The 18,790-nt window shown below is 43.1% G+C and overlaps 1 protein-coding gene across 1 annotated transcript in view; it reads right to left on the bottom strand.

The window, feature by feature from the left end:
• The window catches only part of sbf2 (SET binding factor 2), a 78,782-nt gene that overhangs the window by 34,559 nt on the left and 25,433 nt on the right, over positions 1-18,790 (bottom strand). The window contains 14 exon segments of the mRNA XM_018663081.2: positions 413-562; positions 1,152-1,261; positions 1,359-1,563; positions 1,734-1,832; positions 2,021-2,149; positions 2,978-3,091; positions 3,293-3,370; positions 3,670-3,783; positions 4,158-4,266; positions 5,490-5,622; positions 9,012-9,117; positions 10,379-10,489; positions 10,906-11,040; positions 14,090-14,227. Coding sequence (XP_018518597.1) covers positions 413-562; positions 1,152-1,261; positions 1,359-1,563; positions 1,734-1,832; positions 2,021-2,149; positions 2,978-3,091; positions 3,293-3,370; positions 3,670-3,783; positions 4,158-4,266; positions 5,490-5,622; positions 9,012-9,117; positions 10,379-10,489; positions 10,906-11,040; positions 14,090-14,227 — 1,731 coding nt within the window.

Here is an 18,790-nt window from a genome sequence, read left to right as displayed (position 1 = left end):
TATTTAACCTGTAAGTCTGAAATGAGTTTTCACAGTTTGGCTGAATAACAACAGTTAAGGTCAAATTACTGTTTGGAGCAAAATAAAAATTATAATAATAATATTTTTTTAAGTTTAAAATGTAGATAAAGTTTTAAGTCAGCTGTTTTATCAGCAGATAATCAGTTGTCTGAGAGAATTATTGTTTATTAGTTATTCATTTAATCAGTTGATTATTCAGTCGACCAAATGTCAGAAACTAAGAGGAGACAGATGAAAAATGACTTGAACAATCAGCTGATTATCAAAGTTATTGTTGAGTAATTTTTGATAGATTAGTTGATTACTTTTATATAATGTAACTGCCTAATTGTAATTTGCCTCTCTGTGCTGTGTGCACGTGTCCCATCAGGTGCCTGTAACAGCTCCTCACCTGCAGGGCGCAGTTCATCATACGGATGATGTAGTCAAACTGTTGGTGGTCCAGTATGGCGCGGTTCTGCTGAACGTGAAGACTCAGCTCCTCGGTCAGACACTGACGAGCTGCTTTACCTTTCAGAGCTCGCAGAGCGGCCGGCAGCGTCTGTTCAGGAACAGGCAGAGAAATAAATAAAACGAGGCGAAAGACCTGAAACAAGAGGCCGATTAGAGACAGAGAAGATAATCAATAATTTGTGATTGTTCCCTGATTGTTCCACAGACCCTCATAGTAACATTATGTACCAACACCGTCCTCCAGCCTCTCAGACCTGCTGTGTGGTTAATGGGGGATTTACAGGCTCACGGGACGTTCAGAGGATGCATGGTATGCATTCTTACATTTGCGATGAGATGCAGGCCTGGATTATATAACTCCTATATGAAGCCACAGGGATACATAAGTCATTGGCAACCTTCCCGTTTTAAACATTGGATTCATACTGGCCAGAGTTCACCTAGGACCTCACATACATATGGAGGGAAACTCGAGTCTTTGTGTAGACGCTTAAAGAGGTGAACCAAAGTGACAGGAACAGATTAGTAACAGCTCTGTGTGTGTGTGTGTGAGTGTGTGTGAGGAGGGATGTACAGCTCCATAACGTGTTGGAGGTGCATCACACAGGACAGATGCCTCTGGTTAATGAGCTTGTTTAGAGGTTGATTAGTTCCCCTGATGAGAGACACTGCATCACCTTCTCAGTCTCCAGGGTCTTGTTGTCAAAGATGAAGGAAATGCAGCTCCGCACCACCTCCAGCCTGCGAGCGCTGTTAAACACGGAGCCAGTCTTACCCATAATGGACACTGGGACACAGAGAGACAGGAGAGGAGAGGAATCAGTGCAGCTGCTGCAAACATCAGATGCACTCTCAGTCAAAGATGCATGTGTACGTGGACGTACCGACGGGCGGCCCGGCTGGTACAACACACTTCCTCTCAGGTCGTACAGACGGAGGCGCGCTGCTGTGTTTTGCCACGCCCTCCTGCAGCAGCTTCTCCACCTTTTCGTCAGCCAGCAGGGGGAAGGGTACCTGGTGCACGCGCAGATGGGATCCCTCCGACGGCCGAGGCACTTTCTGGAATGCCATGTGGGGGTTCGGGTTCTCCTACAAAACATCCACCAGGGAACGACACAGATTAGAAGGATTCACAGCTGTATATATATACACAGTGGATACAAAGTGAAACACATGGGAGAGCATGCTAAAATGAGGACATCTGCTCTGCACGGTGCAGCAGAGGAGACGCAGTCGCAGTTATCTGCAGTAAGACTTACATTTCTGTACAGCTGCTCTGACAGATCCCTGATGTGCTTCTGCAGTTTGGCAGGGTTGACCTCTTCTTCCTTAAAGATGTCAACGTCTAAGGCCACCAGCTACAGAACACACAACCAACCAACAAACAAACAAACAAAGAAAACAACAAAACGAGAGGTTTTACTGGTGCAGAGTGTTCCTGCACACAACCAGGTTATCACACACAGATCGACCGCACGTTAAAACGATGTCTAAAGAGTAAAGGGTGGTAAAGTTCAGCTTTAAGTGGAGGATCATGATACAGTACCTCATCAAAGAGATCACAGGCTCTGTAAGGCGGACCTCTCTCTGAGACAAAGCCAGCGAAGGCCATGCCATCCAAAACCTTGGTCAGGAAATCATTCTCGATGAGGCCTCGCTGGCCCAGGAAGGCAGTCTGGATAATGTCAGAATTAGAGTCGTTACAATTCCGCACAGATGGGAGCAATGTAATGCTGATTGTACAGATATACTGTGGACTGGAAAACAAGCAGAGTGATCGCAGCCATTTTTAGAATGAGATTACAAAATCTTCAAAAGTATCTCTGCAAGGGGCCTGAGAGCAGCATCTCTCACTGCTGAAATCATGGACAACAGCATGTGCAAAAGGGGAAATAAATCTAGTAATAAATGACTACATGCAAATGAATTTAATTTACTTTACGCATAATTATTTGTGCTTGTGGGTAGAGGAGATAAAACACAGTTCACTCAAACCTCCTCCACTCAGTGATTCCATGCGACTGAGCAGAGCTTTTTGTTTATAATGTGATCCATGTGGGGTACTTTAAGGATGATGTGCTCAGGGGTTACCACGGAGACACCACAGACACGAACAAACAAAAACCCCGGCACAAAACAAAAATGTAAACCTAATACGTTTCATATGGCTCACTGCCGGGCTGTGCCCAAGGTTACAGGACTGTGTCCGAAGCTCGCATAAACAAAAGGATAGCATCACGGAAGAGTCTCTGTAAAACATTTAAAACAAGAGGCAAACTCACACACTCTACACACCCCTGACAGGTTTATCTGTCAGGTCCTCGCATGTAACTCCACACTCACTGCTGGACTCTGCCTAAAACATTCTTGGCAGATTTAAAGAACAATGTGTTTACTGAAGAGCAATTGCTTCAGAGTTTAATCTGAGGTCAAATATTGGAAAATAAGGTTTTGGCAAAAGCTGAATTTCAACAGCGGGAATTCCATTATGTGGTTACCTTACCTTGTGAAAATGAATAACAGGTTCAGAATGAATGCGGATGAGCTGCAGACAGGACCTGTAGCCCTGGAAGAGTTGTGCAAACAGCCTGAGGAAGACGGCCCTCACCTCCTTATCCTGGAACACACACACAAATACACACACACACAAACATGACTCAGCACATAGCCATGCCACATTTACAGTCTAATAAGTTAATCATGCAACAGACATCGTTAATAGTCTGGGGGGGGTAATGGGTTACCGGGGGGGAGGACATCACTCCTTTGAATGAAACACCCCGAGGATCATGAATGAAGGGGGGGGCATGTGACTTACCAACAGCTTGAGGTTGGAGGGTGCAGTGCGAGGCGGAGGGAACGCATTGTCTGCTATCTCCAGATCAGGATGCAAAACCTGGGAATGAATTCACCTCCAGATCATTAGTTTGTTTTCATTTATGATTTTAATAACAGCAACAGCAACGTCAGTGAATGAGGAGTAACCAGATGATTCAGCACATCAGAGACGATGTTATTAAGAATCTAAAACAAGAACTTCCCCAGCTGTAACTGAGAAACTCTGAGTGTAAGAATCCAGTAAATACCTTATGTTATACCTTAATGTGTTTGTCACGTACAACAGATGCTAAACAAAGACGCACTGTGATTCATCTTTTTGGTGTTTTAAGTTTTTTCGTGTGTGTTTGTGTTTACCAGAGACAGGGAAGTCTGCGTTTGGTTCAACAGAGGTTCAGGGAGCAGGGACAAGTGGATACACTCAGGAATCTTTATCGTTCCTCCATCCAGGTCAGCGATGATAACATCCAACTGGTGAACACACATGAAAACACAGACAGGTCAGGTTGTGGTTGCAGCTGGAGGAGAGGACTGTGAGGCTGAGACGATGTTCAGCCAAAACCAGCTAAATAAACATCTTGTTAAACGGCAGGTCACTTAATCTTCATGATTAAAAACTTCCTGAAACCAAAGAGATGATTAAACGAAAACCCTCGTCATCAGCAGAAAGAACAAATCCTAAGATGTCATGATGCCTTATCACTTTTAGGGATATTAAAATAAACCCTAAAAGACTCCAATATCTGTTAATGATTCACAGGTGTTTGGAAACACAATTTATGATCTTCGAGTTCTGCACGCAAGTGACAGAGATTACAGGATCCATGTGACACATCCACACTCACCAGATCCTGGATTTCACTCTGAAACATGGAGTGCACTCCGATGATGAAGGGAGTGGGCGAGCTCAGGACCTCCAGCAGCCGTGAGGGCAGAATAGGGATGTATGGATAGCTGAGCACGAGACAGATAAGGAAGAATTACAGGATGACTGCAACTGAGAGCCCAAAATATACTTCCCTGCAGGGAAGCAGACGTGTTCGAGTGTACGCAGTTTTGAAATTGAAACTCAAATGAGTAAACTCACAAGTCTTATGTGATAAGACTGTAATAAAGACATTCTTTCATTTTGCAATGTTATCTTTTACAAGTTTTGGAAATTTTATATCATCATCAAATACCAGAAACCAGGGGGTGTGACAGGGACTAAATGACTTTCATACCGATATAAAACTATAACGACAGAGCGGCTTTTACTACTTTCATAAAATATATCTGCAAAACAAAATACAACCACAACAAATACAAATTTAACCTATGTCACATGTCATATGATAAAATATATGATATTATTATATGAACCAGCCTCTCGCACTGACACTGACTCACTCATCAAGACCAGGATTACTGATCATTTACCTGTTGAGGCCTTTTCATCACAAAGTATTTGCGTTCGCCCTCAATGTGAAAAGGACAATTTTAGTTTAGTTTAGTTTTGTGAGATATTCTGTGTATTTATTTGTAGTGGTAATACATTTTTTTATTCTAAAAGTGGAGGCGGTCGCCTTAATTTCAGGATGATGGATCGTTGGCTCCTGGCCTTGGTCAAAACATGGTAAATGTGTCTCTTTATAATGGACGTCTCACTCACACATTCACACACTGATGATGCAACATCAGGAGCAGTTCTGGGTTCGGTGTCTTGCTCAAGGACACTTTCACATGCTCTCTCTTAGGAGGAGTCGGGAATCGAAACAGGAACCTCCTGATTATTAGATAACCGCTCTGCCTGAGCAGCTGAGTCAAAATTAGAGGATACCAGTGCCTTGCATGACAGTTTGCCACCAGTTTCCTGTGTGCGAGTAGTTATGTTTCATGCACTTATGTTGAGGTTTGTTGGATTTACTGGCAAAAATGGAAAGAAACCGCATTTCAAGTGAAAGGCATTTCAAGGAGAAGTGAATTCAGAAAAGACAGAGTGGAAAATCTCAGGAAGTTAATACGTATACAAGGTTAAACCACATGTGATCTTCAGGTGTTTATAGAACTGAAAACACAGATGAACAAAGTTAATTATCAGTCAGATCACAAGCCGCGGAAGTCATAACAGCAGCCACGGTGTTAATGGAAAGTCATATGAGGCTCTGTCCGGTCACGGGGGTCAAACACACACTCACCTGTATTTAAGGGGAAACATCAGGGCTTCCAGGGCGCGGCACGCCTCTCCGAGCCGCTGGTAACTGGTGGAGTGGAACAAAACCTTGTGTTCTGTCAGAACCGCACAAAACAGGCTAAGAACGTTTTGGATTCCTGGAACGAGAAAACAACCGAGAGCGAAATTAATGAGGTATTTGTTGGAATGTGACGACTGCATTGTTCCAGATCATTCATCAAACATTCATCGCTGTTTGTGGAGGATTTCAAACCTCGAACACAGATTGGAACAAACAATATCCATTTGGAGGCTCTTAGCATGCCAGTAATGGCTTCAGGACTCATTACTGAAATTTAAAACACACAAAATTCTGTGAAAATGTTCTTGCAGATCATTGATATAGATGGATGTGTTTATGGACTGGATTTTGGATACAGGTGTGTTAGTTTCATTTTGATATTTGGTCTACCAGTGCTGCAGAAAGTTCACAAACCTCTTAGTCTGCACAGGCTACTGCAGCTTCATGGAATAAATTCTGCCTCTGCAGTGTCTTTATCTCTGATAAATGACCACTGCTCTGCTCTGTTCAGCAAAGCACAAGACAAAAATACATGTAGGCAGGAATACTGAGCTGAAGCTGGTGCAGAGCAGCGTGAAAGAAAACAACAGTTTATGCATTCAAGCAAATTGCTGCAAAATTACTTTTGCTTGCAACATTGTTCAGATTTCTCAACTTGCATTGAACAGTTTTGGTGCATTTCTCAATCACAAAGTTAGTTCAGTGTAGATGTCAAAGGTTTAATCTAAAGTAAAGGAGCTGAGGAGACGTTAGAAGTTGTCCTCTACTGTTCTGACCAAGTAACCTGCTGTTTCATGAAGACAAAAATAATCTATTTCCACGTCCAAATGGGACAGTTCATGTTCAACACTGGATATAAACCTATGGGAAACCTGATCTCTGAAAAACAAAGGAAATTACACACTCATTCAGTATAAATAATATTTCAAATACCAATGTGACAATCAGGAAGAATTCTAAGTTTACAGTTCCTGTTATTGTTTCCTATCAAGCAGCTGTCAGACCGATTCATCACACGTCGGAGTGATAAGGAGAGAGGAACACTGGCAGACATACCCGCGCCACTGGGGGCGCTGGGTCTGGATGTTTGGCCTCAGTGGAGCATTTCAGCGATAAACAGGAAACAAGAGCCTCAACAAAATCAGAGTTTTGAAGGTGAACGGTCTCATTAAACCACGAGGTGAGTTCATTCATCTTTTTTAGACAGATGGGGATATTTTCCACCGACAGACGCAGAGGAGCGTGTCTTGGTCATGTGACCACACGACCGAGATTTCATAATCACACCTCAGCCTCAGGTGTTTACTTAACTTGTGGAAACACTGACACATTTCCGAGCTCTAAATAAAAAGAAACAGTGCCGGACAAAAGAGGAGACAAAGGCAACAAACAACAAACAGCAGGGCTGTTGATGGCCAGTTTTATCTCGCCCCCGGGGGATGTACTTCCTGACTAGTGTGACATGTTTAACACACATTCCTCTCTGGTGACTCGGGTGACCTGTGCACAGAGGATGATGTGCCGACCTGCCTGTCTGCACAGCTACAGGCCGGTCCTTATAAGGACATAAAGATGACCTAATACGTGGAAACGATGCACTTGTTCAGCAGATCAGCTGACTTAACGATATTTACCCTCCAGTCAACACGATGACAAGAATGATTAACTCTGACTCTCAGTCACTTTCACTCTGGATGCCGCGTCTCATGTCAGAGACTCCTGACGTCTGTCCCACTGCACAATCAATAACACTTATTATATTACAACAATCTGAATGATCAGAGGACAGAGCGAGGTTTAAAACACCTACACTGATCCTCTGCTGAGTGTATTAAACAGATGGACTGAAGAATATAATCACTGTTAAAGATCCAGTTCAGTCTGGTTCAGTCTGTGCAGACTTTACATGTTCTTTCTGTTCCTGTGTGGCTTCTCCATCTCCCTCCTAATTACCCATAAAAGAATGAGATATAGATTATGGATGGATGGATGGATGGATTGCGTTGGAGGAGAAGAATGATAGCTGTGTGCAAAATAAAAGGCTTAAAGCCAGGAGACTGTTAGCACAGCTTAGTCTGAAAACAGGGAAACAGCTCTGTCCAAACGTCTCCTATTGTCCCCTGCTTCCAGTCTTTATGCTAAGCTAATCACCTCCTAGCTACATCATGATATAAATGTTTGTATTGTATTCGATATCGATAATTATCACGATAAATGTTGAACCATTATTTCTTTCAAGTTTAAAGGCAAACACTTATTCCTACACTATTGCTGCGCTGTGACCGATTTCAAGTTTCATTTCTGTGCATGCAAATGAAAATTAATTATATCAAAGATTTACACACTAACCACAGTGTTACTATACAACACTGACCAGGCCGCCGTGTTACCTTGACCTCAGATGACCTCACTATAATTAAAACTATTATGCACAGTGCTGATGAACAGAAACCGACTTATGATGACTGACAGACCATCTCTGGGTTTTATGTTCTGATTTGTTTTGCGTATCCAGACCTCTACATGTGCACGTTCTCCAAACAAAAAGAGGATGGTGTTAATACACTCAGGAAATAAAATCCACTCTGCTCTGAAGCACATTCTTCTAATCAAACGAGGCTAAATGAGGCCAACTTTCCATTACAAATCAAATTTCAGGTAAACTGTATTAAATTTCTCTCCCAGCTCACAGATGCATGCTTAGAGAGCAAAAAGTGAAGTGAGCCTGATTCTTCTACAATAACCTGAAAAGTCTAAAAATAGAACGAACAAAGCCTCAGTTCAGGGTTTAAACCAAACCGCCCTGAGGAAAGTGACACGCTCCACACGCTGCTGAACTACATACAGTGTGAGTCACTGTGAATCAGGCATGTTGTATCTTTAACAAAGCACGTATTGACTATACAAACCGTTTACAGTCTAACTGAACATATTGTGCAAATGTGGCAACGTGAGACCAACAAACTGGATCAAATCTTCATCATGTGCACATTCTAGCCCGGACGAAATCACAGGAACGCTGATGGGACGCTGTGGAAACCACATAATCTTTCCTCAGACACAGTTAGTGTGGGATTAACCCCGACTTCTTACGGCTCGCTGCAGAAACCTCCTGATTGTAAAAAGTGCTGCAGCACTGTAGTTTATCACCATGTGATTAGTACAGTAGAATGGAGCCTCCAAAAATCTGATAAGGATCAGACTGAATGAATGTAAACTATGTCACACACATTAAGCTGCTTTATTAAATCAACTAAGACGAATGTCAGATTCTAACACAAACCGAGGAGGAGCTCTGTGCAGACGTGACCTGCAACAGGAAACTATTGTTCACTCAGTAAATTATTCAGCAGGATAACATCTTCATAACAAATAAAGCACAGTCACTAACAAGTTATGTCCTGACTCAGGTCCCTTCCTGTCTCATGACTACTAGTCAGTGGTTATCAGAGAGCCCGAACCCACCCAGCTGCTGGAACAGCAGAGCAACACTCTTGCATGTGACGGGTAATATGTCGTTCAGAGGCGTCTGGATGAGCTGCCGGTCTCCTGCTCCGAGGCTAAACAGCTTCTGTAAAGAAAAACAAAAGAGGTAAAGGTCAGAGAACAGTCATGGAAAATTTCTGCAGGGTCAAGCAGCTACTGCAACTGACAGTCACTCATTTAGATTTATGGCCGAGTGCAGTGGGGCTGTATCAAATAAAGAAGACTAATGTTATTCAGTGCAACAGACGCTGCAGCTGCACGACTGAATGAGACACTTCCATGAGTTTGCTTTTCACCGAGCAAAAAGAAAACCTCAATTACATGTTCACCAAAATATAACTGGTACAGCGCACAGCTGCAGCAACATTACAAAATCCTTTAACAACACACGTGCAATATGAAATATAAAAACAGATTTCCATAGCGTGAATCTGCTGCTGAAATGTGCATCTGCTGATTAGTCAAGTGAAACATGTGATGCAACAGTTGTGGGAACTGGGAAGTGAAAAGTGGTGGAGGCCTTGAAGATGTAGAAAACAAACAGAAGTTCTTCAGTCAAGTGAAATATCAAAGGTCTCCATTCATACGATTCCTGACATACCTGTATGTTTAACTAGGTGCTGCTTTGACAAATGAGTCTGTTCCACTGCTGAGGTTCCTGCCCTAAAGGCAGATTGACCCACTTGGGATTTTAAGTGGCGTCTTGCAGGGGAACGGGGATCAGGCCAGACTCCTCCCTCCTGCACCACATTAGCCATCGTTTAAAACAGAATCAGATTTTTGCCTCAGTGATGAGGACCTGTCCCAGGAGGCAGCAGCAATCACACTGCAAGTTTCCAACACATTTCTGAGACACATTTTGTCCTCAGGGTTTCTGTTTTTTAAGGAGTAAGTAACCTTCTGGCACTTGGCTACCAAACTGCAGCAAACAAAATAGTTTTTTTAAGTAATGAGGGATCTTAATTCACTGACATTTGAAATATATTCCTCTAAACTGCTATAAACACAGTTTAAGAGCTAGGCTGTCTTTTTCCTCACTCTGGGCTGAGGTATTCTGCTGAGTAACATGATGGAAAAAAATGATGAATATGTATTAGAAAATTACTGCCTGTGGCTGGACGACAATCTCTGGCACCATCTGAACACGACATTCCTGATTGACTGCACAGCAAACATTAATCATTTTAGTAGCTGCACCATTGAGCCTCCACAAACAATCACTGCCTCACAGCTCAACGGGGCTGACATTAACCATTTCCAGCCCCTGCTCTGGTCTGGATCTGGATCTGTGGCGCAGTGTGGAGAACAGGCCAGCGGCAGAGCAGTGACAGACTGTTCAGACTCACCTGGGATCCACCTGCAACAGGAACCTGGAATGTAAAGAGGTTGGCCACCAGACCCTCTAAAGGGAAACTCAGGCTGTCGATGTAGACAGTGTAGATCAGACCCAAGCAGCCCTGCAAAACAACAGCAAACAAAACAAGGATAACAACAATACTGCAACCCTGCATTTACACTGTCTCAGCCAGGGATGATTAGTTTGATTAGTCTGTGACGTTTACACAGTTTATTCTAATAGCTCCTCTAACAGCAGAGCACTGATTACCATCGATAGCATGACTGACTCTGCAGAAACTGCTCTGTAATGAAAAGATCAGAGGTGCTTATGCTTAAATATCTCATTCACTTTGCTGAAGTGTGCGCTTACGCTTAAACAAACGCAGGAATATTTTGCACAAAGTACAAAGTCGCTTCACATCATGTCAGACGTGCAAGATGAAAGCAGTGATCTGAAAACAATTCAAAGTATTCCCTCTGATCAAGATAGTAAAATATTTTTTAATTAAGATTTAATCACATCTCGTCTTATTACCCGGAATATTTCGGGATAATCCAGCCTGGACACGAGAATGAGACTTTTTGGTGCAAACACTTGAGCTGGCTGGATCAGGCCATCCTCCTCTGCCTCTTCGTCTTCATCTCCATCAGCCTCAATATTCTTTGATCCCTGAAACATCAAAAAACAGAAACTATTTCAGTTGAAGAGTTCAACACAGTGCCGCGGACTATAGACCTTGAACTGTGCTGCAGAGCACGCCAGCACCGCTGAGCTGCTGGTTTAGCCTGTGAGCACATCATGTGCTTCAAACTCGCTGTCCAGTTCACGTCTGGCATAGTTTATACATCATGTGTTATTTGCATATTCTCCAAGGAAAAATAACGCATGTCCTCCAACATAAAGAGGTGTTCAGTGATAATGTACAACACGCAGTAATGTGTGCTGACATTTGGATGGACGTTCTTCAACCTCTAACTTCCCAGTTTGCATTTTCTCTTCAGGGTTGCGTCATAAAATAAGCCTGAAACTAGAAACAGCGAGAAGTTAGTTGTATTCCTCCCACAAAATAAAAATAATCAGACAAAGTCATATATTCATCCCCCAAAAATCTTAAAAATCCTCCTCCTTTGTCTCCAGAGAGGAGGCACACATTTGTGAAAGTTTGGACCATTAATTATCTCCTTTCCCAATCTGTCCCCATTCAGCGCAGCTGCTCATCCCACTGGAGCCGCTGAACGAACACAACAGATTTAATTAAATTATGATGAGGTTAATAAAAGATCTCGCCTCCAAGGAAACAAAGATCATATGAGTGCATCTGCTGAGAGAATAGCCAAAATTAGTTTAAGAGTTAAATACTGCTTCCCTCAAATGCAAAACATCAGAGGCACCAGTGACCAAACCAACAATACTCTTTACTGCAGCCACAGGATATCTTAGTAAGTGTAACTGTAGGTAATAATATCACTGAGATGAAGATCAATCTGGTTCTGATTGTCTCTGAATCCCTGAGCTCTATCAGAACACTGATAAACCAACCTCTCAGCGCTCATTCCTGACTAAAGCCCTTATCACATCTGGTATATTTCTCCAGGCAGTGAAAACATGCCATAAGTGCTTCAGCATCTCGGGACCAAGGAGTATGGGATCAAAATATCCCATTCAGAGGGGGGTCACATTTCACCATTATTCTTAGGATTTGGTTCAATTATTAGACAAAATACATTCCTCTGCCGCCTGTCTGGACTCTCTCTGGAATCTGACTGAGCAGATAAGGACGTCAGTTCAGAGAGTGAAGACTGTTAAAACACCCTCACATTTCCAGTGCCACACACTGGATCCAGGAATGTGTGTTTATGTCTGGACCAGGCCAAATATAGCCTCATCTGATCATTAACACGAGGCTGACGAGAAAAGTAAGTAAGGTGTTTATAGGTTCATTCTTCTCAATACAGTCTGGAATATACGCAAAGAGTTCATCTGTCTTTAACATTTTAATTAGTGAAAGTTTCTGATTAGTTCCTGCTTCTGATTGAAAGTGAGAGGAGAAGATTCTGTGCAGACATGACTGTGATTTGATTTGAGTGAGGTGAAGTCAGATAATTAATTGTACATAAATCAGAGTATATTTAGTATTCCATGTTTCTATCAAGCCTGGAAAATATCTGGAAAATATCAATTTCTACTAAACTAGTGTAGTGAAGTGATTCTGTCCTGCAGACGCGATAGAAGGAGCTTCTGGCCTTCACCAGCAGCCCTGCCAGTCTCCAGATAACAGTAAACAAGGACACAATTACAAAAACATCAGGCCTCATAATCAAGTTCAAATCTGTTGTTAATGGCAACTCCTATTTCCTCCGTGCATCCAGAGTATGAGGACAGAAAACAGGCCGAGGAGGAGGACGATCCACTGGGCTGTGGTCTCCAATATATTTAATTCTATACAGCTGAGGTGCTTCACCAACAAGTGACAATCAATGGTAATTAAGTCTGTTAGCAGCTCCTCCACAGAGACATGGTAACAGTCAACAACTGAGCTATTTTTGTTTGTTTTCTCTCTTTGATGTGGCAGTTTGCCCTGAATCCATCCTCCTCTGATCCAGTGTGGAAAAATGTGCCCGGTTGTTCTAACAGAGGAATGTTTCTGTAATTAAAGCCTGATTCACACAACAAGCAGCGATGGTAAAGTAATGAGGAGAGGATGCTCCACTACACTGTTGATTCTCAGCATTCCACCAAAGTGAGTCCTACAGCCTACGAGGGCTGACACATATTTTCTCGTAAAAGACTGCACTTCGAAGTAAACTTGAAAACTTTTTGCTGATCTAACTGGAATGTGATTGACGACCGCCTCTCCACATGTGACAGGATGTGAAGTCACAGTGGGCAGAGCGACCGGAGTCATTTGAGGCCTCTAACAAAGTCAAACACAATGAAGCAATTAGCTTGGTATTCTGTGGGCTTTTGGCAGGAGGAGACATTAACGAGATCATTCATAAGTGCAAAAAACGACCTAGTCCAAACAAATCTGTTGTAATCAATAATTTATGGGGGTTTTGAACATTTGTGCCGTGACCACTAAACTGTAATCAAACACAATCTTGTATGCATGAGTAAATGAAATGAATCGAGCTGGAGGGCGAGCACCGGTCCATCCTCTCTGTTATAACGGCGTCACCTCAGCCAGCTCACAATTTATTAGGCTGGATCCAAACAGGCTTTTGTTTTCTACTAATGCCTCAAATTCTGGAAGACATCATGCACGCGGCAGACATTCCTAAAAGTAAGAAAAGTGCCAAAGACTGTAAAAAAAAACAAAACAATAAGCCTAAAATGGAAAACAGAAAATGAGAACCATCACATTGGCTGAGCCAGATTTCCCCGATGGCCCCTAAGAGTCATGAGAGACACACATGAGGATGAATGTGACCTCATGCTCATCACAAGAGTCCATGAAACTCAGGATTATCACTGTCATGATCTTATACAGAGCCGAGAGGAGGAGGAGGCGCTCGCAGCGACTGTGAAATAACATGCATACAGATGTCTCTACATCAGGATGGAGGAGGTTTGTCCAAACGTTACTCGCATGTTCATGTTTTCACTTCATGTTTACTCCAGTCCACAAACAGCTGTACAGCAGGGGGAATGAAGTGTCTCCCTGAATTTAAAGAAGTGCCTCTGATGGAGGACTAACACCTGCTGTGTTGCACTTTACCTGCAGATTGACCTCCGCCTCGTAGAAAGTGAGGCAGGAGCAGAAGTGTCGGTCTGAATCGATATCCGTCAGCACAACGGTGAAGAAGGTGGGTGCTCTCCTCTCCCTGGACAGCCTCCAACCTCCCGGCTGGCAGAACTGAAAACACATTCAATGAAATATGATTACATGAGAATGTCACAGAGGGGAATTCAGATCTGCATGTTTCAGTGTCTGACGCAGCAAGTCTGTAATGCATTGTCTGTTCTTGAGGACATAATGAATTTTCAGCTAAAAGCTCTTCGTTACTGTAAGCAGCCTTGTTCTAATGCCCCCACAGAGAGACAGGCAGGATGTCCTGCTCCAGTGCAACAATTACATCTGCCTATCAGAGCGGGAAGAGGCATGTTCAGTATTTTTAACATTTTACTGAAGAAGTCATCAGCAAAGGTGTCGGACCAACCTTCTCATTAAGTCTCTGATCATAAAAGGAAGCATCGTAAAAAAAACGGAAAAAAACACCCACAAACCCAGGAATTCAGCTGCATACCAGCTGAAACCAAGGTTAAAACTGTGACTAATAACAAGTTGGATTTTATTAATCACCAATTAAGCAAACTGTGTGTGTTAGAATAAGATGTAAACAGTTGTTTAAGTCTTACAGATTCAGCCTCAACCTAACTGACTGAGCTCTGGATACAAGCAGCTTTTCTGACGTCTGATTCTCCATGACAAGTTCTTCCAAACGCCTCCTGGAATAACTTATTATTTATATTTCCAAACACTCTGTTTATTGAGGATTTAAGAAACACACAAATCAACAATTTTCAATGCATGACAACACTGAGCCATTTTTAGCAAACTGTGGGCACAGAAACTCAGAAAGACTGTTACCATAATAAAAATCATCTTAAACAGGTTTCAGGTCTCAGAGCAGCAGTGTGAGTCACGAGCAGCCCTGACACAAAACATCTGTGAGTGTTGAAAACATGAAACAAGCTTTTTCTGATACAGTTTATCAGTAAACTGATTTTCTACATGGAGACTTTATTTTCACATATTTTGCCCTCGTGCACCGACACAATCGACAGAAACACTTGATTCTACGATTCTTCTAATAAAATCAGTTTGGCTCATTAAGCACAGCGAGACGAGTAAGGGGTTAACGATAGGTGTGGAGAAATGGATAAATTGTTATTTGAAGGTAGCACAGAGGAGAGCACAGGGCCAAAATACGGGATGCAGGCGGGCGTTTGGTCCGAGTCGAGTGTTTGTGTCTGGTCTCTCTGTTTTTACTGGAGGCCCAACAGCCCTGGCTCTGAAAACAGTGTTTAGACTGCTCCTCAGGGGTTACACAAGGGATCACTGGACACATGGAGGAAGAGAGGAGGGGTGGGTGAGGGCAAAAACAGATGGACTGATGGGTAGATGGATCTGTGTACAGCCGAAGAAAAATATACTGGAAAGGTAACATGGACAGAAGAGGAGGAGGAGGAGGAGAGAGAGAGTTTCAGAAGAAATGGGGAGAGAGAGAGGAGGAGGAGGAAAAGGGGGAGGAAGGATTTGGCTTGTTCGACCTGGAGGATTGGCTCAGGATGCCACCATCTTCCAGCAGATACAATAGCTCGCAGGAAATCTGTTAAACCTGCATTGTGGTGAGGTGTGTGTGTATGTGTGTGTGTGCGTGTGCATACACACTCAGGCCAGACTGAACTCAAGGACGAGTGGGGATAACTATTCCAACTATGCCATTCATTGTTGTCAAGAAAGAGATAAACACCTTTGGGGCTGCATAACTCAGGAGATCACAGGAGATATAACATCCTGTGTGTGTGTCTGTGTGTGTGTTAAGCGTGTCCATCAGCGTGTAGAGAGAGGGAAGAGCGACATGCAGAGAACACGTGGAGGCCTGATAGTGAGGAGATGAATTGGCTTTCCTGATCTGAAACCAGTGTTTCCTCTGAGCCGTTATCTCTCCTGTAGGTCTGCAGAGAGACACTCGACGCTGCGCAGTTCAAAGACACTTTGGGGAGTTTGGTGTTTAGAAAACTTCACTTTATTCTGCTGCTGCTGCATCCAGACAGACTACTGACATTATTCTACACACATCTTACGGATGTCTAAAAAACATGAGTGTGTAAACTGGTGATTATCTAAAGGTGACAGCTACATTTCAAAGGTTATGCTGAACACTAACAAATATACTTCCTGAAATATTCATTTAAAATGGACAACTGGCTGCTCCCAGCAGGTTTAAAAGGCAAAGCAACTGAACATCGTAATGATCTGTCCAAGAGGCAGCACACGTAAAGAAAACAACAGAGGACCCAGAACAGAGCTCTGTGGGACACCTCGTTTTACACATTATTTTAATGAGGACGTTACTTTCATTTTATGGTTTTTGTTTGGCAGCCATTGCTGTCAGTATTTTTTATGTTCTTTGTTTTTTTTTGTTTTTTCAGACTCAAATTCCTTCAAACTGAGTTTGAGACAGAAATGGAAGCTTGTACAATAAATTTTATTAATGATGTGATCAGATCATCTCTGTGGGAAGAAACTGGAGGACAGGCTGTATGAGGGAGGAGGAGGACGGTAACACACTGTTCAGCTCTGTTTTTAAAGCAGAATTTAACTGGAAGCCAGAGACGGTGAAATCGGTGCGATATGTTATTTCTTTTTATTTCTAGTTAAATGCTGAGCTGCTGCAGTTTGGACAGTTTGAGCTGCAGGTAAAAACAGAAGAAATAAAAGCATGAATAAGCATCTCCATCTCAACCCTGCTCACCACAGATCTTAGTTTCCTCATTTAGGATGAATGATCGTCTAGTTTAATGATTTCTATTAAAACGTGTGATATTCCTGAAGCTTTTTAAACATCCAGCTTTATCTGCTTATCGTTATTATGACTTCAGTGTCTACAACAGCTGAGCTGCATCCTACACAGGTGTTTACATAAAGTGTTTGTTGTTTGCTTGTGAATAAACAATTTGAAACAGGTTGATGATTTCAGGGTCTGTGTTACAGCAGGAAACCTCTGAAGAGCTGCGACGCTTTCTCCCTTTTCATTTTAAATTGAACTATGCAGGGCCGTGTGTAAACAGAGATAATATGTTTATGCTGTTTGTTTAAACATCCAACCTGCAATTTGTTCAAACACACAACACAGTGGGTATACACACACACACAATCACACAGGCCATCCTCAGCAGGCACAGATCTGATGTTTAAAGGTTCTGCAGAACAGGGACTACTTTTCCTGCTGTGCTCCTTTCTGCAGCTACAACAGTGAGTGACCCTGGACAGAAGTGAAAGCCCTGACTGACGCAGGCTGTGCTGCACATTCAGCTATAGCATGACACAGAAATCTGCTGCAGTGCAACAGGTGTAAGGGTCACTGCTGAGGAAACATAGCCTTTATACAACACACACACAGCAGAGAGAAAGGACATCTCCTATTCCCAAATTAGACCTGAGTCAAATGACAAAGGAACTCTGTGACACACTTGCTGTCTTGATGTCAAAGAGTAAAGTGCTGCCCTCCGGCTAAACCCTCTGCATCTCATCATGTGCTGCAGCCTGGCATGACTGACTCCCTCCCAACTGCACTATTCACCTACTCAGGCAGTGACACTGGATCTGCAGTCTGACCTGCTAAGCATCGTCACAGCAGAGCGCTCGAGGAGCTGCACCAATAAAAAGAAAAGAACAAAAAATAAAACAACACGTGGAGGCTTTGCCTGATCAGGACAGGGCTGCATTCTTATACTGTGACGAGACATCAGTGCCTGGTCACACCGGCGCAGGCCAGATATAACTGGAGCGGCAGCCATTACTACATGACTCAGGACAGAGAGACATGGAGAACCGTATCTCCCTTTACAGCCAGCTTTAGTGTTCAGTGTTTAGTAGGTATGGAACAGCTGAAACGTGATGAGAACCGGGTTGACTGTGTTTTTATTATGATCCCAACATTTGAGATTCCTGTACTTGGGGAAATACAAACAGACTTCGAAGGGTCATAAAACCTTTAAAGAGTTCCCGTTACCACAAATGAGCTCAATCCCACAAATCCTTTAAGAGAGGGGCTTATTTCATAATTTGGTTGAGTTACAAACCCAAATGAAATCAGGCACCAAAGTTCTTCATGTTTTCTCTCCACAGCAGTAAAATGAGTGTGGACTAAGCTGCCTCCTCTGATCCAGGCATCAACGAGAACCAACTAAAACAGAAAACTAATGCTAATAAAATAAACAACATAAACATACAAACAATTATAAACCTAACACATAAAAAACACATTGACAGACAATCTCAAGTGTTAGAGCAGGTGTTACTGAAAGGGAGAAGATGAAACTATGATCATCCTCGCTGGAGCCTGAAAATAAAGTGACTGCCAATACACTGTGGTCAGGAAAACTGCACCGTGTACCTCCATCATCCTCTTCCTTCTACCTCCTTCTTCCCCCATGCATGTGGAGGAGACACATGCCAGGAAGAGCAAACAATGACGGAAAGTGAAGTGTGAGGTGTCAGGGGCCTGAGAGGGACTGGCCGGGAGGTGAGGAGGTCATCGGCGTGCTGCCTGCCCAGCACTTCTCCTCCGTTATCAGGTCTGCAGCAGCAGCGGACAAAACAACCAGAGACCGGCTGCTCCAGACGAGCAGTTTGGCGCACAAACACGCTTCCCTCCCTCCCTCCCTTCTCCGTCTCCTTCACTCAAGG

This window comes from Lates calcarifer, linkage group LG2 (genome assembly GCF_001640805.2).
Source record: "Lates calcarifer isolate ASB-BC8 linkage group LG2, TLL_Latcal_v3, whole genome shotgun sequence".
NCBI classification, from domain to species: domain Eukaryota; kingdom Metazoa; phylum Chordata; class Actinopteri; family Centropomidae; genus Lates; species Lates calcarifer.
Note: the sequence above shows the minus strand (reverse complement) of the source record. Positions and strands in the feature narration are given on the sequence as shown.